The sequence below is a fragment of the Vanacampus margaritifer genome, chromosome 4 (assembly GCF_051991255.1).
Source record: "Vanacampus margaritifer isolate UIUO_Vmar chromosome 4, RoL_Vmar_1.0, whole genome shotgun sequence".
Lineage (NCBI taxonomy): Eukaryota > Metazoa > Chordata > Actinopteri > Syngnathiformes > Syngnathidae > Vanacampus > Vanacampus margaritifer.
This window is the reverse complement of record NC_135435.1, coordinates 32,129,464-32,157,339: the sequence shown is the minus strand read 5'-3', so window position 1 is coordinate 32,157,339 and position 27,876 is coordinate 32,129,464. Positions and strand designations below refer to the sequence as shown.

The following is a 27,876-nucleotide window of genomic DNA, read 5'->3' as shown; positions in this document are numbered from 1 at the left end:
ACTGAAGCTTCGACTTGTCGGTGTCACACACACACACACACACACACACACACACAAACTGGCTCTAAGCTCATTCATATGCAAGCTAGTTCGACTTTTATCAATGACTCCAATATGTAAATATCTTACGAAGAATTACTTGCAATGACGTTTATTAAGGAGTACAAGGAACAAAAGCTAAGGAACTTTTTTTTTTAAGTGTCGTGTGCAAGTAAATCCGAATGGGGGTGCTGAAGTCAGCTAAATCCGTCGACGAAGAACCCCCGGAAGTGTGTTTGTAAACATGGCAGCCTCCATAACCTTCTAGTCACTTTGGTGTTTTCTCCTATTAGTAAAGAGAAGCCCCGACTGCCCGGTGAGGCTTTCAGGGCCCCAATGTGAGGATGCGGAGCGGCGGCAGGGTGGTTGGGGCCACGCTGGCTGTCCTCCGCCTCCCCCGGCTCAGCGGTGGCGGCAGTGTGGCGTCTGCGGGGCGGAAGCCAGAAACCCTGTGGCCCCCATGGGGGCCCCGCAGGCGCCTGTGCTCGTCCGGACCCCCATGGAGGATCCTGTTCTTCGGCTCGGATCACTTCGCTGTAAAGACCCTTAAGGTCCTTGTGACAGAAAGGTAAGAGCGCTCCAAAATTTGATTGGTGGGTTCTGGTTGTGCTAATAACTTTATTGATCATCATCTAGCTCCTCATTGACTGTGCATGTCTGACAGTGTTGTTTGTGTTGCCTTGAGGTACAAATTTAAAAGTTGATTTTATAAGATACACGTTGTAGTTTTTTTTTGCCTTGCATTATGAGTGCAAACTTGAGATACAAGTTCTGTAAGGCGACATTGAATCCACTAAAAAGGGACAGATTCATCATCCGCGTCATTGTTTTTACACAAATGCAATATTAATCAGGGCCAATAGAAGGGAAATCATTGCAAATACTTTTCTTGCGTAGAATTGATAATGTTTTTTTTGCTTTAGCACGCTACTTAATGGTCAAATTTAAAAAATAGCCCAAAGTGTTAAAAACAAAGTGTTCTTCAAGATTAAACGCAAGTGTTTTGTACTGTATTTAGGCAGTGATTCTTGCCCGTACCACTAGAGGGAGGCCAGTCTGCAGCCATGCTAACGTGCTAGCGGCTTTTGTGCTAGGAGTCGCGCGGGTGGCGCCGTGTCGTCGTTGGAGGTGGCAACGCTGAGCACCGACGTTCCGGTGGTGGACTTCGCCCGGCGCGAGTGTCTCACGCTGCACCGATGGCCGCTGGGAGACGTGGACGGACGCTTTGACGTGGGCGTGGTTGTGTCTTTCGGCTGTTTGCTCCACCAAAGTCTCATCAAAAAGTTCCCGTAGTGAGTAAGGACACTTGATGAGCTTCATGTAATGTGTAACTACTGATGAGAGCTGTTTATGTAACATGGACTCATGATTGGTGTTGTTGTTTTATGATCCTCTCCATTTTAAGTGCTTTGCCGCCATCTTGTGGCATCTGTCTGACGTGACGCATCCCTTTTATGAGTGCTGTCATGCTCTGTTTTCTATGTGTTGCTGCTCTATGCAATCATACCGTCCATCTATGCAAGGTTTAGAATTAAAGTGACATTTGTGCTAATTTGTGTTAGTGTGTGTATGGTATTTTGCATAAAATGTTAGCATTAAGCTAGCAGACTTTCTGCATTGTACGGTTTGGAAGCTATCTTGTTGATATCGCATCAAAATGTCCCGTTTTTTTTGTTTTGTTTTTTGCATGTCAGCGGCATCCTGAACGTCCATCCCAGCCTTCTTCCTCGTTGGCGCGGTGCCGCGCCGATCTTCCACACCATCCTCAACGGAGACGCCGTGACGGGCGTGACCATCATGCAGATACGACCTCACAGGTAAACAGGAAGTGGAGCTCTACTGTAAAACTGGATTTAAAAATGATCAATAATAATATATATTATATATATATATATTACAATTATTATTATTATTATTATTTTTGGACAAACACATTGTGTGGCCTTCGGAAAGCCCTCTTAGCTTACTGCTACTAAACAATGGCTAAAGGCTAATTCCTATATATATATGTAAAGTATAAAGAACATATTAATAGTAGTTCCTAGTGCGTTCCATTTCCGTGTCTTGCATTCAGGTTCGACGTGGGTCCAATCCTGAACCAGTGTCTCCACGCAGTCCCCGAGACCAGCACTGCCGACCAGCTCGCCGACGTCCTCGCTGCCAAAGCAGCTCCGCTGGTCAGTCGGACCTCCAAATGACGACGTTGGTGCTGGCGTTGTGAACACTGGCGCCCCCCTGTGGTTCAAACAAATACTTTTTCTGTGAAAGCAGCTCTTGGACACATTATGCAATTTGCCTCAGAAGATAGCTGACAAGCGGGAGCAGAGCCCGACCGGCGCCATCTTTGGTATAAAATGCTTCCTGTTTGGTTGCCCAGCGAAGAACTGACATTTCTCGTTCTCCCGACAGCCCCCAAGATCAGCGCCTCCATGAGCTGGATTGTGTGGGAGGAGCAGACGTGCCAGCAAATCGACCGCCTCTACCGAGCCATCGGATCGCGGGTGAGCGAGCGGCGCCCTCTTGTGGCCCGGGGTGACACGATCGCGTGACTGTCACCGGATCAGATCGGCAAACAAGTACTTTGCTTGACGCCTTGTCGTAGTTGGCGGATTATAAAAAAAAAAAGATAGAAAGAAAGCTTATTTTAAATTTAATTAATTTTTAAAATAATTGTCACACATTTTTAAAAAGCTTTTATCAGATTTATTTTTCATTATCTCACTTAAAAAAAAATTGGAATAATAATAATTTTAAAACGGACTTAATTTATCTCAATTTTAATTTTGAGTCCCCCCCCTCAATAATCGTGCCCCCCCCAAAAAAACTTTTTTTTTTGAGTATCACAGTTTTTTTAAAATGCTTTTTTATTTTTGCCAACTGTTTTTCTTCCTAAAAATATCTCTTTCATTTTTTTTTCAAAATCACCTTTTTAAAAAGTATTTAAGATTTTTGTCATCTTCACATTTTAGTTGAAAGATTTTAATCTTTTCACTTTATTCTTTTTTGTTCTCAATTGCATCTATATTTAAATGCTTTTCCATAAGCATCCTAATCACATATTTTAAACATTCATAATAAACAGCTTTTTTTTAAAATATTTTTTTTAAAATTTAATTTAAAGTTTAATCGCACCGTTTTTAAATTCTATTTTGTAGTCCTTTTTTTCAAAATCATTTGTTCCGCTTATCAAACCTTTTTAAATACTGTAAATGTTTTAGTAATCACATAAAAAAAATCTTACTTTGCATAATCCTTGTCATCTTTAATTCATTTATTTTCCATAATCTCACCGTTTTCGAAATGATTTTTGTCATCCTCACACTTAAAGAAGAAAGAAAATGTTGTGCGTTTGGTTGTGTAGCGTTGTCTGAGGACGACGTGGACGGATCGCACCATCAAGCTCGTGGACTTTGCGGGGACGTGTCGCATTTCCTTTGCAGGCCAGTCTCGCCGCCGCCGCCGCCGCCCGCCTTTGTGCCGGTGCACTTCCCGTTTGCTCGCTGCCTCGGCTTTCATTTTGTGTGTGCGCGTTTCAGATGCGAGCGGTGAACGGACGCCGGGCTCAGTGAGCTTCCGCAAGGAATCCAACACGTTGGCCGTCCGCTGCAAGGTCACTCGCACGCACGCGACCTTCACGTGGCGTTTTGCAACATTTTAGCAAACAAGTTCCGTAAAAAACGTTGCCTCGCTGCCCTCTTGCAAAACGTCAGCGCGTGCCGCTCGTCAACGAATGAAACCTTGCCTTCGGTCACGATGCCGGCTGACTCGTAAACGGCAAGTGTTGTGTTTGTCGGCAGGACGGCTGGGTGGCCTTCAAAGCGGTGATCCTGAAGAAGCGTCTGACGGCGGCAGATTTTTACAACGGTTACTTGCACCAGACGCACGGCGCCACCGCCTTCGTCAGCCCGCCGAGGGCGTCGACTGGCGAGATGCCTCCGTGCCACGCCCACAAAAAGACCACGTGCGTTTCCTGACGATGAGGAAGCGTCGCGAGAACGCGAAGGCCTTTTCTCATCATGGCAACACGTCACGGCCCATTTTAATCACATGCTAATGACATTTAAATGTTGTCATGAAGAAGAGGATGAGTGATGTAGTAGTGTGCTCGCCACCAACAGGGGGCGCCGCCTGACGTTTTTTGCGCGTCTGGACATGCATATGGCGTCCAATGACGTCACAGTTACTCCAGTCCACTCAAGTTCTGCTCAGCATTTTCTGGTTGTTGTTGAAAGTAAATATTAAATACACAAAATACGATTACTGAATGTGCGCATTTTTTATTTACATTCTCTCACATTTCTCACATTTTTATTATTATTTGTAATTGCATCACTTATGAATCGAATGAATGAAATGTAATCACATTTTTGTTTTATTTTTTTTATGATTGTGTTTTCTCATACATTTTTCACAAACTTTTCTTTTCTAAGGAGAGCTCAGTATTGTTCATTCGATTGACATGTCATCATTGCTCTCCTTTTTTATTATTTTTTTTATATATATATATTTTTTTTTGTATGTGGGTGAGTATGTGTACGTGCGTGTGTGCGCGTGCGTGCGAGCGTGTGTGTATTCATCAGTTCACCTAAAACCTATTAAAAAAAATCCCATACTAACAATATAATATAATAATAAATTGCCAAATGCAGAAACATCAATGTAAGTTATCACGATGTGGTGGCTCTCGCTAACAGGCAGAATTAAGTAACCAGAATTAGGTTAAAAAATTCTATATACATAGACTGCAGTGTTTTGTAAACATTGGAGACAAATGTCGGAGTCTGAGAGTCCCATTTTCTTCATCATATATTGAGTAATGTATGTTCTGCGAATAATTTTATATTGGATAAGTTGTACATTTGTGTGTTTTGTCATTTTAAATGCGTTTTCACAAACTTGAATCCAAAAGTCAGATTCCGGAGCTATAGACAAGTCTATGGCTAAGAAAGACACTTTTTGAGTAGTTTGTGTGCTTTTATTATGAATGTGCACATTTTCACACAGCCTTTTTATCTAAAACAAGCTTTAGTTTCCTAAAAAAAAAAGAAGACTCAAAACGAATGATTTACGTTTAAACAAGCGTTTACATCATGCCAACAAAATGACCTCTAAAGTTACAAGTGACGTCTTTCCGTCACATGCTGCTCGTTTAGTGTTTCACTTTGTTAAATACTTGAACGTGTGAGCGTGCTGCTTTCAGGAAAACTGGGAAATCAGAAGTTTATGACCTTTGACTAGTAGGAAAGATGAGACGGAAGTCCACTAGAAGTTCTGCTCTATAACTCAAAGAAGAAAGGGAGAATATTAGTTGCACTAGATTATTTAACACAAATAATAGTTATTAAAATAAAGTTATTTGGTAAATTGATTAAAAAAATAAAACTTTGTTGTCAGTCTTCTGATGATAAATTCTTCTATGAGTCGCATTGCAACTTCCCAGCAGTCCTGAAGGCAGCGTTAGACTGGACAATTTCATTCCGCCTCTTGGGGGCCATAAATCATTTTAATAAACAAGTTCCAGTTTGATGTTTAGTAAAAAGAAAAAAGTTTGCTTGACAAATGAAATGCTTACATTTGCAATGATAGCGACTGCCTCTAGGGGGGCCATAGAGCACCCAATTTATTTCAACGGTTTCCCTTTATTTTTTCCAGCTTGAGCTTTCATAATCACTTGCATCAGCGCCATCTTGTCAAAAGCAACATTCAGGGCACTTTCAGTAAAAAAACAAAAAACAAATCATCTCCATTTTTTGAACAACACAGATTTGTTGAGTGATGTTCATCGAAAAAATAAACATTTATGTTAGCCACAATGGTGAGGGGCCATAAATCACCAAATTTAAATCAAATGTGTGTGCACCTCCGTCAACTTGTACGTCAATGTTTCATTACAAAATAGTGTTGCAATTATTTCCATTACTTAAGATGGCAACCACCAATGGGGCCATAAATCCCCAAATATGGTTCCTCTTTGTATTTCCGTCACCGCCATCTTTCGAAATATCAAAGTGTGAAACATCAGTTAAGAGGTTGCAGTTTGAGCTTTGGCAAACATCGCCAACTTATATAATGTCAGTTTCTTCTTACTCAACAAAACATCAGTTAACATAATGACCACCCGTAGGGGTCTTAAACCACAAAATCTATCAAACGCGTTGTAGTTTCCTCTTGAGTAAATATGTCCGTCGCGTGTTTACTGAGCAGCATTCATTGGTGAGTGCAGCATCTATGTTAGTTGAGATGTCGATTGCCTCTAGGGGGCGCTAAAAAACAGTTCATCGAATGTTCCAGTTTATTTTTAGCAACAAACACTTGTTAAACGTCAACATGTTTATTGAGTGACAATCAGTGAGAAACGTAACATTTTCCTTCATTAAGACGGTGACCGCTTCTAGGGGGCCATAAACCATCATCTTTCTGTCCGTCCAACACTACTTCATTATCTTATGTTTGCGATCAAGTTTACAAAACGTCCTCCAGTTTTTTGTGTCGTCCCCACAGGCAAGTCAATTTATCAATCACCGCCACCTTGCGAAAGTTGAATGTGTTAAAGGAGCGATGTTCACTGACCATAAACCAGGGGCCATAAAGCAACACATTTTCAAATGTGTTGCTGAGTTTCCCTTTTTTTTTCTGAGGACAGCTAGAATAATGGAGGACTAGCTAGCTAGCTATGTAGCAAAACAGTTGACAGTTTGACAGCCACCATTTTGAGGAGGTCATAAATCAACACATTTACCAAATAGTTTGTAAAATGTAATGTTTGCTTCAGAGGACAACCAAAATGGTGGACTAGCAAGTTGTGGAACAACATTTACGCCCGTTTAAATGGTTTCCATTTTTTTTTGGGGGGGGGTTAACAAAAATGTGTTTGTGTGTGGCAAAAAGTGGCAAAAAATCCACTTTTTGCCATTTCAACTTAAGAAGTAAAAGTACGAATGTTTTAGTGATTAGTGAGCGTTGCCATGGAAACCAGGTAGCAGTTTGATGGTGATTGGCTGAACCTCAAGCTGTCACTTCCTGTTCCTGTTTCGGCCATGTTAGGACGGTTAGCTGGTTAGCCGACTTCCTTTTGGGGGAAGTCTGGCTTTTAGCGTTCAGATGGTGGCGTCGGCAAAATCTCGACGCGCAAACCCTTTCTGAAAGACAAAAAAAAAAGGAAATATTTACATGGTAAATGCAGGAACTTCATTTTATAGTACTAAAAAGTCCACCCCAAAATAAAGCAACTGCTTTAAACCCTGGGCCAAAAAAAAAAACAAAAAAAAAAAACCCTGGGCCAAGGCTTGACATCCTATTTTGAAACCTTAGCACAGACTTAAAACCCTAAACTTTGCTTGGCACCTTCTATTGATATCCTACCCGTTGTTTCAAACTGTAACCGAGGCTTGAAAGTTTAATTTGAAACACGAATCCCGACTTGAAAGCTATTTGAAAGCCTAGCCTTTATTTTAAACCCTATCGATTGCTGAAGACCTTCATGGAAGTTTGAAAACAAATGAAATGCCTTCTTTGAAACATGGAACCTTGTTAAAAACCCTAAGAAAGCAGAAATGGCAAATCCAGGTCCAGAAAGTCAAAACCCTGCCACAGTTTGGCTTTAGCCATTGATGCTAGCTAGCTAGCTAGCTCCCTAGCAGGTAAATGAGCGCCATGGGAGCTAGCTGGCTAGCTAGCACCTGGTGCTAAAGCCAAACTGTGGCAGGTTTTTATTTTCTGGACTTGGATTTGCCACCCCCGAAACTTATTTTAAAACACGACGCTTGTCTTGAAACCCGAACTTTTTAAAAACCCTCTTCAAACAAAACCTTTGCTGGCCTCAGTGTTCGTGTGTGCAAAAATGCGCGTCATGCTTTTGCAAGTTGTGAAAATGATGGCGAATAATGAAAAGCCGTTTTCAGAGAAATTGAATTTGCTAAAGGAAGCTTTGAGAAAAGCGTCAGGCAGCTCATTCCTGATGAAAGAAAAACTTTTTTTTTTTTTGAACACTCCCCTCGTCAAAACAAAACCTGGAGGAGAAGGGGGAGGAGCAAGCCAGTCGACCAATCGGAGAGGAGATGACGGGCTGTAACACGCACGCACGTGGATAACATCTGGACACGCACGCACGCTCACTTCTAAAAAATACATCTGCGTGTCGTCTCAATCCAGGTTGGGGTCGCCTGGCCGACGTGCTTTCGGCTCCGCTAGCATCAAGTAGTGCTACGGCGTCGATCTTCTGCGAGAGTTGAAGCGGTTTGAGCTGCTTTGGACTTTTATTCTGTACGCTTGCGTGTAAATGGCGCCGTAGATCACTTTTATTGGGACGCCACCGCAACGCCTCTTTTGTGTTTGTGCGCGCGCGTGTGTGCGTGCGTGCGTGCGTGCTGACTCGACAACAACGTGAAACTAAAAAGGGGGATGGTGAGCATTCTTGGATCAGGTCTTCAGTTGATGAAGAACGAACACACTGAACTTACTGTACCCTGACACGCACGCACGCACGCACGCACGCACGCACGCACGCACACACACACACAGTGTCGGTAGCATGTGCTTGTGAGCGCACGTGTTGCCGGGAGGGGTTGTCGCCATGGCAACCAGATGTCCGCAGCGCTCTTGTTCTCACACAAAGCCTCATTCTGGCGAGTTTCTCCTAAATCACGGGTGCGGCTTTCACAGACAACGCCAGACCCTCTGGAACCCCCCCATGTAGCCCCGCCCCTCCTCCTGTTTGATGCTGACTGTCTGTACTTGAAACTCTCGTTTGAAATTATTAAAACCCTAACACTTTCTTTTCTAAAAAAAATGAATTAATAAATACACGAACACTTTTTTGTCCCAAAATAGAACCCTAACACTTTTTTTTCCACACAAACATTTTTTTTGTTAAAAAAGAACCCTAACACATTCTTTAAAAAAAAAGAAAAATCCTCCAAAAAAAAACGCTAACACTTTTTTTCCTCCAAAAAAGAAGAACTCTAACACTTCTTTTTCCACACAAACATTTTTTGGGTTAAAAAAAAGAACCCTAACACATTCTTAAAAAAATAAATAATAATTCCTCCAAAAAAAAAAAAAAGAACGCTAACACTTTTTTTTCCACACAAACATTTTTTCTGTTAAAAAAAAGAACCCTAACACATTCTTAAAAAAATAAATAATTCCTCCAAAAAAAAAAAAAAGAACCCTAACACTTTTTTTTTTCCACACAAACATTTTTTTTTTTAAAAAGAACCCTAACACATTCTTTAAAAAAAAAAAAATTCCTCCAAAAAAAAAAGAACGCTAACACTTTTTTTCCTCCAAAAAAGAAGAACGCTAACACTTCTTTTTCCACACAAACATTTTTTGGGTTAAAAAAAAGAACCCTAACACATTCTTTAAAAAAAAAAAAATTCCTCCAAAAAAAAAACGCTAACACTTTTTTTCCTCCAAAAAAGAAGAACGCTAACACTTTAAATCCCTAAGGCTCGCATTTTTGAAACCCTCGTCCTGTTTTGAAACCCTGCTTTAAAACCCTTGCATTGGTTAAAAACCCTAACTGAGACCTGCAACCCCAATTTCAAACCCTAACACTGCATGAAACCCGAACCCTGGCTTGAAACTCTTTGAAAGCTCGACCCTTACAAGGCTTGAAACCCTTCATCGAAACCCTCCTCGTAGCTTGAAAAGCAACTCTTGTTTGTGAAAGCGTCATCGGGGCTTAACTTTTTCTTGAAAGCGTTCGAACCCCTATCCCTAGCTGAAAGCCTGACCTTTGTTTGAAAGCCCAACCCAGGCGTTAAAAATTTCAATCTGTAACCTTGTCTCGAATCCTTCATTTGAAAGCCCAACTTTTGTTTGAAAGCCGATCCCTGGTTGCAAAGCAGAATTGGACTTGAAACCCGACTCTGGAACCAGAATCTTCACTGAAAGACCAACCAGGCTTAAAACCCTATTTTGAAACCCAACCCAGATGCGTATGGTGAAGTGAGCTCACCAGTTTGTAGTCTTTGTGCAGTTTGCTGTACTGGAACATGTTGCAGAGGACGGTGGACGCTGCTCTGGAAGCCTTCAGACCTCCGGAGCTATCACGCACACACACAGAGTGACAAAGCGTGTGAAACGGCGAGCGCATAACGAGGAGGAAATTCCAAAGCGGCCTGAGCGAGAAGCCCAGCGCTAAACATTCATTAGCAACAATTACAGTCAAGTCGTTAAGCTGCCGTATCGCGCCTCAACGTTCGCAACTTCGCCCGTTTGCAAGACACCGCCTTTTTTTTTTTCTTTTCTTGTTTACAGTACTCGGGCAAGTCAGACTTTGGACCGAGTTCATCCACGGTGCAGAAAGGACGGTGTTATATATGTTAGCATGATGCTAGTGGACCTTGAAAGAGGAATAAAATGATTTGTCCTCTTTTGCGTGTTCCAAAACTTGAAGACAGATTTAATGTAAGAAAAAACACCTTTGCAAAAATGATTTTAATCTAACAGAGATCTCTGGACAACGTAACAGACTCCAATTCATCACTTAACAGGTGGAATTCAGAGTGCCGAATGTGACTCTTCCGCGTGTAAAATGGCTTCTTATAGTTCAAACCGAGCGCCTCTCTTTCGTTTGTAGACAAAACCTCCTCTCTGGGTACTTTTCCGTGAGCGGTGGCGAAAACAGAGTCAGGGGTGCGTGTTCGAAACCGATTCTGTTCTCAAGGACCAAATGTGTTTTCCCACAGAGAAGGAACTTCTAGACCAAAGAATATGTCCCAGCTTAAGGTCAAATTATACTGAGTCTATAAAACCTTTCAACATGGTTAATATAAAGAATTTAAATGTTAATAATATCTAACAACGGTCACAATATTATGTTTTGGTTGAACTTTTTGGTGTTACAAAAAAAAGAAAGATTCTTTCTTTTGTTTAGTGTCAGCTTTCGTGAACTTTAGCTGGCAGCAAATGTGATTTTATACATTTAAATGTGTTTACACTAAAGTATGTGAGAGGAGTAAAAGCATTTCAAAAACGAATTTTCTCTTGCCGTGAAAACGTCTCCTTGGATTTGCCCGTTTTGCCGCGTCGTCTCCTGCCCACCTGTTGTCGTGCGCCATCTTGATGCCCACCAGCTTGGGCAGGCCGTTGAAGTAGGAGATGTCGCGGGCTGCCAGGGAGCTGCAGGTGACCAGGTGGTTGAGGGCGCCGCAGATGTTGACCACCACCTCGCTGGACGGCGTCTTCTGAAGGCCGTCGCCGGGCAGCTTGGACACCAGGACGTTCACCGCGTTCTTGGCTGCCGGGACGGACGCACGGACGTTCGGCGGTCAGTTGTTGCGGAGTCCGACATCCGCTCACACGGGAACGGATCACATGAGGAAAGTGCTAAGTGCTAGCATGCTAACGTCAAGCATGCTGGATAAGACAAAGGTTGGTCAAAAGCTCATTTGGGCATTAAAGTAGGAGCCCAAAATGGCTGCTTCAAAACGAAATGGCCAGTTGACTTTCTTGTTGAGCTTGTTTTGATCGACCTTTCCGACAAGTTTGTGTTGACGGATGAAACTGATGTCAGGGGACAAGTTTTCAAATTCAAATTGACCCAAATGATGAAAATGGCCGCCCTGTTCAATTTCGGTCCTCCTTGAGACTTTTTTGTGCATCCTCTTATGATGGAGCGTTTTTTTGGGCGCATCTCATTATGATGGACATTGCCACCTAATTTTAGGCCCATCCATGAAACACATTTTCCCAGGAGGTGAAATGTCTGCTTCAAAGCAAAATGGCCGACTCCCTGTCCTATCCTTGAGACGGTTTTGCGTGTCCAGCAAATTTGGTGGGCGAATTGGTTCAAATTTTTGCCTGACTTCCTGTTCAATTATGAGCAGCCCCCAATTTGACTCTGCTGAGAGTCAAATTGACTCGAGAGAATCGATTGTCTCCTCGTTGACTTTTCTGGTGCATTCAGTCTTTTGTTGCTTTTGTGTTGCGGAGCCCAAATATTGAAATTGGTGACTTTGGGCCGTGTTTGCGTCTCAATCGGCTTCATGGAGTGGAAAAAGTGTCAATTTTGAGGTCCCGTTTGAAGACTCACCGACGAGGTCCTTGTTGGGCGCGTGCCGGGCCAAGTTCCTCAGCAGGGCGCTGAGCGGTCGCAGTTCGGCCTCGTTGTCGGTGTCCAGCAGGTCCAGCAGGGTGGGCAGCAGCCGCTCCTGCTCCAGGACCACCACGCTCAGCACCGACGACCACTGGGAGGAACGCCGCTTTGCTTTGAATCGCTTTCTCCGAGCCCGCCGGCAGCGTGCGCCGCGTGCCGGTTCACCGGCAGCCTACCCTGGAGTCTCCGGCGGTGAGGTTCTGCAGCGCCCCGACGGCCGCCTCCCTGGCGGCGGGGGTGCTGTCGCCGTTCTGCAGGACCGGCTTGTACAGCGCCACCACCCGCGGGTGCCACAGCCACTCGGCGCCGCGCGCTTCTCGCGACACCTCCGACAGGATGGCCAGGCTCTGCTGGCGCTGGTGCTGCACACGCAAAAACAGGCGTTGCACAAATGGCCTGACTGGCGACCATTCCGTTTGTTTGTCAATGGAAAACAGACAGACGGCGAGAAGAAGAAGAGCGCCGTCGTTCACGTATGCCGCGCGTATAGAATGTTGGCGGCGGCCTGCTTTTGTCGGGAGTAATTGGACCCCTGCTGGCCTCACTTGTTCTAGCGGAACCCGACCCTCCCCGTGGACCTGAGCCCGCTTCTCGGGTTTCTGTCTGCTGCCCTCCGAGGCGGAGCAGACTCGATTACGCCGAGCGGGATGTCGGCAGGATATCCTGCAGCGTGAGCTCGCAATCGGCCGGCAGAGAAAATGCCGGCAACACTATTGGCTTCCATTGCCGGCAGGGGACGAGCCCAGCCTTTCCGCCGGAAGCTCGTGAGCGAAGTCTCACCTCCGCGTTCTTCTTTCCGTACATGGTGAAACAGCCGATGGCCTCGGCCTCCCTGGGGGCGGAGCCTCTGCCGGGACCCTCCAGGCGAAGTCGCACCGAATGGGGCAGCTCCGTGTACAGCTGGTAGGACAGATTCCTCAGCACGCACACCGAGTTCTCCAAACCCTGAACAGGAACCAAAAGAAGATGAAAACCAAGAGGAAGCAGAAGAAGAAGACCTTTTTCTTACCTTGTCGTCAGCGCCGACTTCCTGCTGGATGTAAGACACCAGCGAGTCCACCAGACCTGACGTGTCCCTCATCTTCTCTCTCGTCCTCTGGTTCACCGAGCTCAAGTTTCTGCACCACAAGCAGTTGGCAAGAAGCATCGTGTGCATGCGGACGGACAGACGGTCAGAGGTGGCAAATCCAGGTCCAGAAATGAAAAACCCTGCCACATTTTGCCTTTAGACTCGGGTGCTAGTTAGCTAGCTCCCTAGCTAGCTCCCTAGCTAGCTCCCATGATGCTCGTTTACCTGCTAGGGAGCCAGCTAGCTAGCTAGCTAGCACTAGGGGTTAAAGCCAAACCGTGGCAGGGTTTTTCATTTCTGGACCTGGGTTTGCCACCTCTGCGGACGGTAGACAGATGCCGGTTCTAAAAAGTGCCGCTGGCTGTCGTACCTGAGGCATCCGCTGGAGTTGTTGAAGATGTCCTTCTCGGAGGGGCTGAGGGGGACGCTGGCACAAAGAGGGATGAGAACTTTGCTGCTCAGCTCCGACAAAGCTTCTCTGCACAGCTTCTCCTTCAGGTTGTCTCTGGACGACAGATTCCACAGCACGCCTGCCCACGAGACGTCACGTTAGCGGCGCCTTAGCAATCGGCGAGCTACATTCGCACTTCCTTCTTCACGCTGGATTTGTAACTACGGAATACGCGTGCCTGTGTAACTTTTCTTTTGTTGCTGTTTTATGATCTTCTCCATTTTAATTGCATTGCCGCCATCTTGCGGAATCTACAAGCAAGAGGGACCAAGAACCTGTGATGTTCTTGCGGAGCTCCTCGTCCGGTTCTCCCAAGACGGCGACGAGGCGCGCCACCCCGCCGGCGTCGATGAGCGCCGCCTTGTTGTCGGCGTTCTCATAGATGAGGTTGCGCGTGGCGCCCGTGGCGAAGCGGGCGACCTCCAAGTTGTCGCTGGAGAAAAGTTGAACCAGAGCGGCGATGCCTTGAAGGGCGCGCACCTGGCGGGAACGCGGGTCAGCGACGCGGGTCGGCAAAAAGAACAAATACGCCTTGAAGGGAGTACGTACCTGATTTTTGGAATCGTTGCTGTGGTAACACTGGTGCTGAATGTAGGCGGCGCCCAGAATCTGCAAAGCGGCGTCGGGTTCGGACAAATAGCAAACGGCAGTGTGCATGTCCAGACCTTGCATCCTACAAATATGATGGAAAGGAAAACATTTAACACATTTGAACAAGAAATGTGTTTGATAGTAAATAGTAATAATGTTTTTAGCAAAAAGTTGTGTTATGATTATAATGTGAAAAAATGTCAAGACAGGAAAGTATGAGAAATAAAATTCATAATGAGAAGTTACTAGTGTGAGAAAAAAACCACCAATCATAATTAAAGCCAACTAGCTTAATGCTAGCATGTAATGTGAAATGTCATTGGTAGGCTAACAGAAGATAGCATTCCGATAACTCGCAAGAGGATGAAAACTGTTTTAAAAAATATTGTACATTTAGAACAGATATAAAATTTGTGATTCATCGTGGGTTAGTTATGATTAAAAATGTTAAGTGCCTGACACCCCGAGTCAGTAGTTATGCAAAAAGTTAATGTTGTTTTAGAATAAAAATGGCAAGATTAAAAAAAGACGACGAGAAGAAAAACAACATAAAAAGTGGTAAGAAACATTCCCTGCAAAAAGCGTAAAGTGGCACATAACCCTCACCCTCCCAGTTGGTCATTGCTGTGAATGGACACCCCATCCAGGACGTCCAATCCTTTCCCGACGCTCCTGACGCTGCGCATGGACGGGGCTCGGTGAATGGCCGCCGCCCTCTGCACGGCGGCGGCGTGCTGCACGGCGTTCTGGTACGCCGAGGTGTGGCCGGGTCGGTGGACGTGCCACTGCGGGGCGCGCTGAACCCCCCAGCCGTCGCTTCGGTGAACCCCCCATCCGTCCTGGCTGTAGGTGGCGCCGTGCTGCTGGCGGCTGGCGATGCGGCTGATGGTACGGTGCGAGGGGCCTTTGTAGGTGAAGTGGACGGGCGTCTCCTCGTCGGGCCAGTAGCCGCCCCGCAGGGTGCCGCCCCGCAGGGTGCCGCTGAGGGTGCGCCTCAGGGTGGCGGGCGGCGGCATGACGCTCTCCGGGGGCGGCGGCGGCGGCACGTGGTCGTTGATGTCGGCCTGGCACAGCGATTTGGTGCGGCGGCTCCTGTTGCTGTGACTTTGGAAGCTGCTGTGCGCCACGCTGGCTCGCACCTTGGACGAGGTCTCCACCGCCGAGCGAGACGAGAAGCCGCAGGAGGGCCGTGTGGGGACCTGGACGTGGGCGTGGCCAAGGACAGACACAAGGTTGTGTTATATGTTTCGTTTGCGACGGGATGATCATTGCGGGCTCTATTTTCCTTATTTATGTATTTATTTTGTCATCTATTTCTTTAAAATGTTGGCAGTTTTGGTCGTCCATAACAAAAATGGCTTGGGCCTCCTTTTGACTTGAAAAAGGTGCGGTACGAATAGTTGCTAAGTGTCCCACCAGGTGCTTTTCCACCTTGAGCGTGTTCTCTCTTGACAGGAAGCGGCGTCCAGAAGCAGGAAGCTGACCTTTGGCCTCTGCATTGTTGCTGCGGCCAATCAAAAGCAACACGTGCGCATCCTGTTTGCATATCCCGCCTCCCCCGCCTCCCCCCTCCCCAATTTCATTGTTCTGGCTTTAATCACATTTCCACGTTCCGAGCGGCAAACGACTGCCGGGAAACCAGCAAAAAGAAAAACATCAGCGTGGATTGTGTTTTCGCGGGAAGTCGTGTTGTCCGCTTTTCTCTGGAGCTCGCCGGGCGTGTTCAGCTTATGAGCTGCCCCTTCAACTATTTGATGTTATGTCACGATGACATCATAAAAGTATGACATCATGCACAGCAGCGAGTACTCACCGCCATGATGCGACTCGGCGTGTGGATCATCGATCTGGAGCTGAAGCCTCTCGCGCTCGGGAGCGTGTACTCGCACACTGGACACACACAAGTACACAAAACGTGTGTGAAGGAAATTGGCTGTTTCAAAAGCAAAATGGCGGATTTCGTCCAACTTTTCAGGAATGACCTCTTGAGACTTTTTTTGCGGGTCTACTCATGAAAGTCATGCTGACCAAATGACATGTTTCGAAGTGAAAATGGCTGACTTGAGGGACCCTAAGAAATCCAGCCTCAAATGGCCGCTACAACCTAAAATGTCCGCCTCCTTGTTTGTGTCTTTTCACTCATGGACATCTTGAGATTTTTTTGTGTTTTCCACTCATGGACTTGTAGACGTTGTGGTCCTCACAATGCAGACTTTTGTACGCAAACTTGTGAGTGAATTTGACAGAGAGGAAGGTCAGCAACTCGGACGGAAGGAAGGGGGAGGGAGTGGGAGGGTTAGTTGTGTGTGTGTGTGTGTGTGTGGGGGGGGGGGTGTTAGGGAGGGTCTCCAGGCCACATGCCAAACTGGAGCCTCGCTAGGTCACATGTCAACGCAGGAATGCTCTCACGACAAAGAAAGCACGGACTGACTCCACGACAACACAATGGACTCAATATGAGAGATCTGTCAATCATTCAAACACGCACGCACTTGAAAAGTCAGGGAGGGAGACCACCGCGGTGTCGCATCTGTGACGTCGCGACACACCCCAATTCAGTGTTTACGTTTTTGCCACGCATTTATGACTGCTTCAAACTGGCAAACGGAAACGGAAAGTTTTCGTCTGCGTCGTCTGCACTTTGGCCCCGCTGTGACTTCGCAATTGAACTCATTTACATAATCCCGCCCACTACACCCAATTGAATTTATTTTAATTCATTGAATTTAGGCATATATTATTAATTATTAGAATGGTCATTTCGATTCATTCGATTTCAACAGGAAGTCACCAGATTTCTTCTACAAGTACGATATGCGGCTTTCCAGCTTGCAAGCGTCCCATTCAAAATTTCCGTGGACATTTTTCTAGTCTTTCAACTACCATGAATATTTTGTCCTTTTCACGTAAATTCATCTTGACATCGACTTCATAAGCATTCATCTTAGCATTCAGTTATTAGCATTCAGCATTCCCACGCCATTTCTGCAGAAATGGCACTTTGTCAAGTGACTAAAGTTGTTTAGCTCGTCTCTGCTGTCAAAGTCCATCAAACATTTCGCTCTGGGGTTGCAAAACACTTTTTGCAATGTCGACACGTCCAGTAGCTCGTTTTCAGCGTGACGTGGTTGGACGGCCAAGGTGGGTCGCTACATTCCAGCGTCCGAGCAGGCGATGTCACGTTGCCTGTCGCGTTCACGGACTTGCACGCGACCGGACTGTCGATGCCGCCGAGTCGCCATTGGGAGAAGTGAAGCCACCGTCGGCCATCTTGCCTTGCTACCCGCCAAGCCCGCCTCATTTGAATGCATTGATAACAATGTTTTCAGCCCAAAAACGGCAAAGTTGTCAGTAAAAGTGGCAACGTAAGATGGCTGCCCTTCTAAAGTCCATTCATATGCAAGCCCGCGGCGGCGTGCAAACATTTCCATTTGCCAAACTTTTTGAGAAGCAGCTGCTCATTAAAGCTTCTTCCCCAACCATCATTGTCAGATAAGCTTTTGGCAATGAAGCGTGGGAACCAAAACTCTCCTGCGAGACGAACCAGCGGCGGAAGATAGCGGCCGACTGCTTCCTGTCTGCGTTTATGAGCCGTCGAGCTGGATGGGGAAGCCAAGAGGGAGTCTCGGCGCGGCTGGATTAGCGGCAAGAGAGTCGTTGGTGAAGGCCACGCCCCCAAACATCAGCACAGTGAAAGATGACCTGATTACGTTTGAAAAGTCTTTGCGGCGAGTCAAAAGTGTTTGTGAACATCTCACAAAATCACCCCAAATTTGCTACGTTAGCATGCCAGCTTTTATCGGCCTTCACATTCCTAAAATGGCCGACGCTGATGTTTGTGAAAATGTCGGCATCGATAATTGGCCCGGCTGATAATCGGTCTAGACCGAGTTTGGACAAAAGTATTGGAACACACCAACAGTAAGCGACAATGTGGAACAAAGTATTGTGACACCAACGAGGAACTTGAAGGGAGACTTTGTTGGACACGTTGTTGAGTTTTTGTGGGAAATTTTGTCCTTTGGTGACTTCAAAAGTCGCTGACATTTGCTCGCCGCGTCCATTTTTGTTCTTCCACATAGAGCTTTCTTTGTGCAATGAGAAGAGAAAGGGAACTTCCCTGAAGCGTTCCCACACACTTGGAAGCATAAAATTGTCCAACATGTCTTGATAAGATAAATTGATGGATTGATGGATTGATGGATTGATGGATTGATGGATTGATGGATTGATGGATTGATGGATTGATGGGTTGCCAGGCGTGTTCCAATTCATTCAGAGGTTGAACTTTCCAGAATGTGCTTCTCAAATCCCTGCGGACGCTGGAAGCAGATAAGGAGCATCTTGAGCTTTTCCAGCAGGTCAACAAAAGTAAACACCAAGCCAGACACGGCCTCACTGAGAAATGTTAATGGGGCAGCCGACCTCTGACCTCAAGGGAACGCTGACACGCTTCCTGTTCGGCCTTAGCAGGCTGCAATGACCTCATGATCGCAAGGTGGCCTCCGCAGGGTAAAGCGAGGGAACGCAATGACGAAGCTCTCGGAATGGACTCGGAATCTTCGCGACTGCGATGGCGCTCATCTTCGGCCGGTTGTGATTTATGACACTTAAGAGCCGCAAACCGCACTTTAGCCGCAAACCGCTAACGAGCTTCTTTTAAAAAGCACCATGTGTCTAAATTCAGCACGTCCTCCCACACTCAGCACCAAAGCAGGATTCATCATCAAGACTCACGTTCTTCTTCTTTGGGAAAAAGTCCATCTGACGTCCAACGTCCAAAGTTTGGCCCTCATTTTAGACTCCAAAAAGATGAGAACAACCGCATGTCGATTGTAAACATTGTTAGCTATTATTAGTTTTTAATAAAAACGGTTTCATTTTTAATTATAATTAATCGTAATGACTTCTACAGTTAACTCACGATTAATCGCAAGTTTTATATATGGTCTAAATGTACAATCAAATATACAATAATTCTAAATAAAAAATGTTATGTTAACTAATAGAAATATGGCTGCATCTTTTAGTCATTGATACAGTAATTTCATAATAATATCATGTGAAACATGAGTGGACTGGTCGCCATGACTGGGCAGGACAGGACAAGACTAGTCGCCATGACTGGAAAGGGCGTGACGAGACTGGTCGCCATGACTGGACAGGACGTGACTGGACTGGTCGCTGTGACTGGACAGGGCGTGACTGGACTGGTCGCCGTGACTGGACATGACAAGACTGGTCGCCATGACTGGACAGGACGTGACTGGACTGGTCGCTGTGACTGGACAGGGCGTGACTGGACTGGTCGCCGTGACTGGACATGACAAGACTGGTTGCCATGACTGGAAAGGGCGTGACGAGACTGGTCGCCATGACTGGACAGGACGTGACTGGACTGGTCGCCGTGACTGGACAGGGCGTGACGAGACTGGTCGCCGTGACTGGACTGGTCGCTGTGACTGGACAGGGCGTGACTGGACTGGTCGCCGTGACTGGACATGACAAGACTGGTCGCCATGACTGGACAGGACGTGACTGGACTGGTCGCTGTGACTGGACAGGGCGTGACTGGTCGCCGTGACTGGACATGACAAGACTGGTCGCCATGACTGGAAAGGGCGTGACGAGACTGGTCGCCATGACTGGACAGGACGTGACTGGACTGGTCGCCGTGACTGGACAGGGCGTGACGAGACTGGTCGCCGTGACTGGACTGGTCGCCGTGACTGGACAGGGCGTGACTGGACTGGTCGCCGTGACTGGACATGACAAGACTGGTCGCCATGACTGGAAAGGGCGTGACGAGACTGGTCGCCGTGACTGGACAGGACGTGACTGGACTGGTCGCCGTGACTGGACAGGGCGTGACGAGACTGGTCGCCGTGACTGGACAGTACGTCTCCATAAATATATGTATTATTATTATTATTCAATTTAATATGGCTAACTTTTGACGTGGACGTGTCTGCTGCGTTGCGACTGGAATTTCCCCAGTACAGGCTTTACAAGTAAGGTGTGGTCATTAATTGTTTTTTGTTTTTAAATTGTGACATTAAAGAAACTTTACGCCCTAATTTTGACACCCCGAGTTATTATGAATTATTGTTATTAGTCATGGGTCGATGCAGCTGAATTTTGAATGCAAGGTTGACAAAGTAAACCTATAACAAAAGCTGGTTGATTCCCGAGCTGCACAATCACAACCAGTAACTTGACGGACGGTTGACAAAGCCAACAGCAGCTGCCCCGCCCTCTCTCATTGGCTGACACCCACATCACTCGCCAGGCCAGGCCCCGCCTTTTGAAGGCACACACATTCAAAGTCACAGATACCACAGTATGGCGGACAAAAATAATGCCTGCACCGCCTCATCAATCGGCCAAAGCAACAATTTGAAGCGAAATGAAATGCTTGACATCTTTTTCTTATTTAACTCCTCCTCCTCCTCCTCATCAATGTACGTAAAGAGCAGTCAAATAAACAGGATGACCTCACAGCCTTGAACGAATCGATATTTCACATGAGGAGTGCTGAGTGCACCCTGAGTGAGACATTTGACGTCAATGTCAAAAGTCAGCTGACAGGTCGGCACGCTGAAGCCAACATTCCCAAATAGACGCGCTGATAAGAAAGTGAGCCGGGGAGCGACGATGGCCGCCGTCGGATCGTCTCGGGAAAAGCGCCACGCTTGGCTAATGCAACGGAACAAAATAGACGCACCAAATAGAAACAAAATAGAAAAAATATAAATAAATTAATAATAATCATCATAAATACACAATAAATAAATAATAAATGTAAACAAATAAATATAAATGAACAAATCAATGCAAATTAGACTAAACAAAAACAAAATCGACACACGAAACAAAATAGATGCACTGATAACAGCCGCCATCGGCCGGTCTCATGAAAAGCCTGGCAAATGCGACGAAACAAAATGGAAGGATAACAAATTTGACAAGCTTCATATTTGGCAGCATCTAATGTCTAAAATATTGAACAACAAATGAGCTACAAACAAACACAAGCAGCAAAAGCGCAGCAAAAGCGCAGCGTGCTAACGAGCACACGCGCTAACGACAGGAAGTTGACATTTTTCTGTTGCGCTCTCTTGTCGCACGCAAACGGGCGAGAGGACGTCCGCGTCCGTTCCCTTTCCCAGCAGTGGAAACCGTGACAACGCTTCTGACCTTCGCTCACTCATGGAAGACCACAACAAAAAAAAAGTTGCCACAAAAGCAGGAAACGGCGCCAACGCGGCCTCGCAAAGTCTGCAAACTTGCCCACTAGCACACGCGGCAAAAGTTGTTGGCACTCGCATTCTTGTGAACAACAAAAGTTTGGATTCAAATCTTGGACTCAGTAAAAAAGAAAAACTATGGATGTTGAACTGCGCGACTCATTCCCTGGCGGCCATTTTGAAAGTGGCGTTCCCCATATTGTCAGCTGTGGCCTACTGATGAAATGCTGCATCCAGCAGTGAAAATGCCCTCGAATCTCGTTCTTCTCAAAGTGTCCTACGAGTACCTCGAGTTGGACGCGAGTTGACAAGCAATGAAATGGAAACAGAAAATGTGCAAGATTTAAGCATGAAATCAAACCTACAGGAATGAAGCTTGCAGCAGACGGTTTACGAGAGGTTGCGCTTCGGAGCATTTTGACCAACGCAGGCCGCGGGTGTGTTAGCGAGACACCTGAGAGCTCGTTGCAATTGTGGAAATACAAAAAAATCATCATCATGATCATATGAAGTGCTTGATTAAAGTTTCAGGTGTTGTCTTGTGTCGGGACGACCATGACAAGCGCTCGCCAGATGCGCGTTCGGCGTTGACATGGCGCTGCTAGCACTTGCTAACGACGACGCGCTAAATAATAAAACACTTGCGCGCGGAAGTCATCTTTCAAAACTTTGGATTTCGACAGCCGACTGCGCGGTCGTCCTTTGCCAAAAGATGATTTGAAGATGAAAAGATTGGAACAAAAGACAAAACGCAGTCAAGGCAGAGCGTCATCATCAAGTGGGAAGAAGAAGGCACAACAGTCACATGACCAACAACTAAACGTCTCTCCAAAATTGATGGAAAGACGAGAAGAAAATCATCTTTGGGTTTTAGAGACAAAGAAGAAAATGTCCTTTTGCTGACTACAGAGTTGGCAAATCCAGAAAGTCAAAACCCTGCCACAGTTTGGCTTTGGCCATCGATGCTAACGAGCTAGCTAGCTAGCTCCCTAGCAGGTAAACGAGCACCCGGGGAGTTAGCTTGCTAGCTAGCTAGCACCTGGGGCTAAAGCCAAACTGTGGCAGGGTTTTGACTTTCTGGACCAGGATTTGCCGCCTCTGGCTGACTACCGTGATATCGTTTGTATGTTTTTGCGTCGCGTGTCTATCGCGACATGACGGCGAATGACGCGTTTCAAGTCTGCGAATGTCAATTAGCAGCACGTGAAGCCGACTTTCCCACTCAAACACGACAGCAAACTGTTTGCTGCTTATCAGCTCGCTCGTGTTGTTGATTTAAGCGGAGTCCTTGGACAAGAACATCTTATCTGTTGCACCAAAAACTCACACAACGCACAAAACACAAGCGCACAACTCTGCAACACACAATCAGTGCAGCGCACAAGAACATTTGAAGACATAATATTCAATTCATAGCATCAAAATGTAGCGTTCGGAGCAGTTTTTCGCTGGTTCGATGGAATGGTATCAAAATAAAGTTGATCCAAGTGTCACTGATCACTGCAACATTTTTTGCACGTTTCACTCGATATAATTTTTGTTCATGTTAATTCCTTTAAAAATGAATTCAAATGTCTTTCATTGAGAAAAAACAAACAAAGAAGATTGAGTTAACATCGCATAAGAAAAAGTCATCTGACTGATGCATTAACTGTTGATCTTTTCTTTTTGTTAAATTCAATTACAAAACAAATGTTTTTACTGACAAATATTTGAGTGAATTGATCACAAAGAGAGCTAACGTAGCCGAGCTTAGCTCAACAAGGACATAGCGCAGATTTTAAGTGGCTTGTTATTTTACAATATTTTGAAAAAGCAATTCAAATGTAACGATCCAATTCAAAGTGAAAGTTCTCCAAACAAAAACAATTTCGTTTCAACGTGTAAATTATTCATCAGCGTGATGCTAAGCTAGTCTTTCAAATACAGTAAAGCTAATTGGCATTTTCTTCCTCTGAAGTCTCATTTTGTGCCAGTTTGCTGATTGTGATTTTAATGCTTCGTTTTATTTAAAAAGTAGATCAAGTCAGATATTTTTATGGCGACAAAACAAGTGGATTTGTGAATTGATTTTACATAAATAGAGCTAACGCAGTTTTGTGTAACTTAACAAGTACATAGAGACACATTTTGGTTATAAAGGTGTTTTAGTAATTCAAAAGAAACAATTAATATCGTGATCATGAATACATTTGATCCCATTTCAACATGTTATTTATCAGCATGTTAGCGCGTTAAAGCCACACGTTCATATTATGGCAATTGATTCTAAGCAATTTGTTTTTTTTTACTCGTTTGTGGATTTAAAATGATATTCAAACATTAGGCTACTCAATCTGTTTTTAATCGCGACAAAACAAAGTCCATTTGTGAATAACTTTTCGGTTATTATTACTGTATCATTATTATTATTATTATCATCATTTTTATACATTCATATATATTGAACAATGTAGCGTCTTTGTGAAAAGCGAAGTGAAGGTGGAAAAAGTTTCCTGCCGTCGGCGCTCACCTGCGGGTCCGAGCAGCGCGTCGTCGTCCATCATCCTCCCAATCGACGGCGACTTCTTCTCGGCCAAGCGCAGGCGAACCTGCTCCTGGACCCTGCGCGCTTTGGCCCCCGCGTCCGAACACGGGCCGTCCGACGGAACCACGTAGGCGGTGCGCGACGAGTTGGGCTGCAGGGCGGACAGGAAGCAGCCGTCGGCCACCGCCGCCGCGCTCATGCTGGGACGGCGAGCGAGGAGAGCCGACACGAGAATCCGGAGGGAAGGCGGTCGAACCGGATGAGACGAGACCAACCGAACCGGCGGCGGCGAGCGGGGCGCCGGTCACTCGCACGCTGACCTAATGAGGAGGAGGAGGAGGAGGAGGAGGAGGAGGAGACCTGATAGAGTGACCAGGAGGGGCTGGGAGGGGCGGGGTCCGGCCTTGGCCCGGAGCCGAGTTGAGCCGAGTCGAGCCGAGCCGATGGAACCCGATACGCCGGCGTCCACCTGCTGACTGACTCGAGGGAAGACAGCAACCACAAATCGTGCTGGCATCTATCGGCACACACACGCACTCGCGCACGCACGCACGCACGCACACACACACAGACACTCAAACGTAGGGTTTACATTTCTTGAGGGGACATCTCATTATTTCCGAGACCCTTCCCCTAAACTCAACCAAAACCCAATTCAAACAGTCTTGATCCTCAAAAAGAGGTCGGAACTTTTGGAGCCACCAAAATGACCCCCCCCCCCCCCACTATTTCAAGTTGGCCTCCCCAATGGTAGTTAAACCTGGAAAAACACGGGTGTATGGGCCCCACAATGTAGCAAAGACAAAGGCACACACACACACATGCAATTATGTCCACACCAATGTAAAAGTGTGTTGTTGTTGCATGTGTAGTGTCTCCGCGGACAAACCCCCCTCCCCCCCAACCCCCCCACCCCCTTTCCCCGGGATTATTGTAACATTCCGGAGCATTCCGCAGATTTGGAGGCGGACGGCGGGCAGCACATGAAGAAGACAAAAAGTGAGATTTACGAAAAACCGTCCAACGTTGCAACACAAATCACGCAAACAGCAACATTTGGCGCCTTGAGATACGAGTGAACCGGCTTACGAGTTTTTCAAGAAATGAGCCGTTGTTTGAATCTTTTTTTGGGGGGGCCTTGACTTGCGAACACAAATTTGAGTTACGTGCGCTCTTAAAACAAAGACAAAACAAAGCAACTTGAATGTAAAAGTGTACTGTTACTCCAGAATTAAATAGTAGTCCTCTAAATAAATATTTGAGTAAAACCAAAACATATAGATTGCACAGGCAATGATAGATTCATAAAAAATGTAAGTATTGAGTGGAATGTATAGCTAACTACAAACAAAACAAAATACTCAAGTGAAAGTCAAAAGTAGGTTGCATTAAATGTAATTTTTTTAGCCAGAAAACGCAAGTAAAGAGTTACAGTTATTCTTTGTCCTCTGCAAAGAACAACTAATATTACTGCAGCTTAGTGACGTTGCAACTTTCTTGAGTGTGTGCGTGTGTTTGTGTGTGTGAGAGAGGTTCAAATGGACGGAGGGCATTTCACTGCATTCCAAAGGCGAAAGCAGATTTGAAGAAGACCGATGGACGGTTTGGGATCCACGTGGACTCCAAAAGTCATCTGGATCTCATTTTGCTGCACGTTCGCTTGCATTCAGCAAGTGAGACGTTTCCATTTTCCCGTTTCTTCACATTTGAGTTTTAAAACACACCCGATTGGACAAACAATTGGCTTTTTATTGTATTATTTATCATTATTTCAACAGTAATTATTATTCATAAAAAAAACACAAAAGCAAAAAACTTATTAATCAAGCAATTACTTAAAAATAATTATATATATATATATATATATAAGGCATATTTGTTACTTTAAATATAATTAACCAATTAGTTGTTAAACATAATTGCATATGTAAAATGAATTCTTACAAATATTTTTATTCTATTTAAAATACATATGTAAATAATGTTTTTGTTTTTTTTAAAAGTGTATCTAAAATAGTTCATTTTGCAAATAGGTTTTACTTTAAAGTACATCAGCAATATGTAATGACATAAATCTGGAAAACCCCAATCGTTATGTTTCTATTCTAATATTAATAGTAAATGAACTGATCAAAAATCATTCATGAATTCTCCGAACCGCGCATCGTCATATAATCCAATAAATACAAACTCATTTGTTAAATCAGGACGCCCCCTGGTGGCAGATTTTATGAACGACATCAGAGCGCGGATCACCAATTCTTTCCAAAAACTCGAGCTGAAATCATCTAAAAATCACGTCTTTTTATTTTTAAATAAGGTCCCTTTAAAAAAAATGTTTTTGTCAAAACCCACAACGTTTTGGGTTTTTATAAGCATGAACATTTGTACAAATAGCAACTAAAACACACACACACAGTAATAACATTTTCTCTCCACATAACCTTTAAACGTGGAAAATGTGAGCACAAAACACCACCTGATGGACCTGAATTATTCTTCTTCGTCGTTCCACTTTAATTTTTCTTCAAATGTTGTTCACAGTCCATCCTTATCTGCTGCCATCTCGGGGCGATAGTCTGAAGCGCACTTGTATATTGTAATTTTTGGCACTTATCTAAAGACAAAAAAATAAAATAAATCAGCTCAGGGTCAGCTCGTATCTCTAAAAATTTGAAGCACAAGGCACTCCTATCTCAAGGCACCACCACACTTGGCTGTTTTAAAATTAATCATTCTAATTTGGTAGAGTTCAAATTTAGAAGACATTTCTTTTCACTTTAAAGGAATGCTGACTCTGTACGACGACGCATTCCCTTGAAGTGTGTTCAAAATGAATTGTTGAAGGATTGAAAGAAGGGCGAGGAGACCTTTTTCACGTGTTTTCAGTTCTGAAAATTCGGATGAGAATTCTTGAGATCTAAAAAAGTGATTGCTAACAGAATTTTGTATGACCAGAGCAAACGTAGCTGGTTCGGTAGTATACATGCTAAGATAGCTTTGAAGCTAAAAAGACAGCACCGATTTAGCCTCCATAAGTGCCTGTTGGCATATAACAAAAGAGGGACGTGTCAAGGTTTTCCACATCTGTGATAAATCGAAGTGCGTGGTGATATGCAGTCTAGCATGCGCATGCAATGGGCAGGTACATCCCGTACAGAGGTGGCAAATCCAGGTCCAAAAAGTAAAAATCCTACCACAGTTTGGCTACAGCCTCAGGTGCTAGCTAACTAGCTCCCTAGCTAGCTCACATGGTGCTCGCTAGCTAGCTATCACCTTTGGTGCTCGCCTGCTAGGGCGCTAGCTAGCTAACTAGCACACATGGTGCTCGCCTGCACCATTGATGCTAAATAGCTCACTAGCATTTAAACGAGCACCATGTGAGCGAGCTAGGGAGCTAGTTAGCTAGCACCACCTCTGATCATATACAATAAAAAAAAAGAAAAAGAAAAGGAGATAGACGACTGTGAGTGAATCCAGCTCAAAGTAGGAATCTTTTGTTTTTTTTAACTTTCATAGCATTTATAGTCAACTTTAGCTGAAATAACTCATTCTGGACAAGCAAAAAAAATAATGAGATGTAGGGACCTGTACAACTAAGTACATAAGTGTCATAAGCATAACAATAAAAATGGAATGCATCCACAGTCCACATTGTAACCAAATTATTATTTTTTATATTTTTACAGCCAATAGTAGTGGACGTAAGAGTGACACCTGGGGAACTCCATTACAAATTATTATCATCTTTCTCTCAGTGTCACCTGAAAGAAAAACATTACAGGGGAAAAAAGCAAACACGTTTTAAGTCTTAATTGTAAGAGCAAGAATGTCTGAATTTGATCACTT

General features: G+C 45.0%; 2 protein-coding genes across 4 annotated transcripts; one reads left to right on the top strand and one right to left on the bottom strand.

Annotated features, from left to right (window-relative positions):
- The first annotated feature begins 239 nt into the window (after positions 1-239).
- On the top strand, positions 240-4,296 carry mtfmt (mitochondrial methionyl-tRNA formyltransferase). 3 transcript variants are annotated; one of them, XM_077563283.1, is made up of 9 exons: positions 241-607; positions 1,134-1,331; positions 1,734-1,856; positions 2,114-2,216; positions 2,311-2,386; positions 2,449-2,540; positions 3,401-3,479; positions 3,576-3,649; positions 3,837-4,296. In XM_077563283.1, the coding sequence occupies exons 1-9, from the start codon at positions 384-386 to the stop codon at positions 4,011-4,013; spliced, it is 1,146 nt and encodes a 381-aa protein (XP_077419409.1). In that variant the 5' UTR covers positions 241-383; the 3' UTR covers positions 4,014-4,296. The 3 variants fall into 3 exon arrangements, with proteins under 3 accessions (XP_077419408.1, XP_077419409.1, XP_077419410.1); XM_077563282.1 differs by having other exon boundaries at positions 240-607; positions 3,401-3,649; XM_077563284.1 differs by lacking the exons at positions 3,401-3,479; positions 3,576-3,649.
- Positions 4,297-5,635: 1,339 nt separating this feature from the next.
- LOC144050180 (plakophilin-3-like) lies at positions 5,636-27,201 on the bottom strand. Its single transcript, XM_077563229.1, has 15 exons — positions 27,186-27,201; positions 26,516-26,644; positions 24,013-24,347; positions 16,067-16,143; positions 14,860-15,452; positions 14,212-14,335; positions 13,938-14,142; positions 13,582-13,741; positions 13,152-13,260; positions 12,923-13,087; positions 12,319-12,504; positions 12,080-12,233; positions 11,089-11,284; positions 10,001-10,088; positions 5,636-7,178 (listed from the first exon to the last, which is right to left on the bottom strand). Exons 3-15 carry the CDS (start codon positions 24,224-24,226, stop codon positions 7,137-7,139), a joined length of 2,313 nt encoding a protein of 770 aa, XP_077419355.1. The 5' UTR covers positions 24,227-24,347; positions 26,516-26,644; positions 27,186-27,201; the 3' UTR covers positions 5,636-7,136.
- Positions 27,202-27,876: the final 675 nt, after the last annotated feature.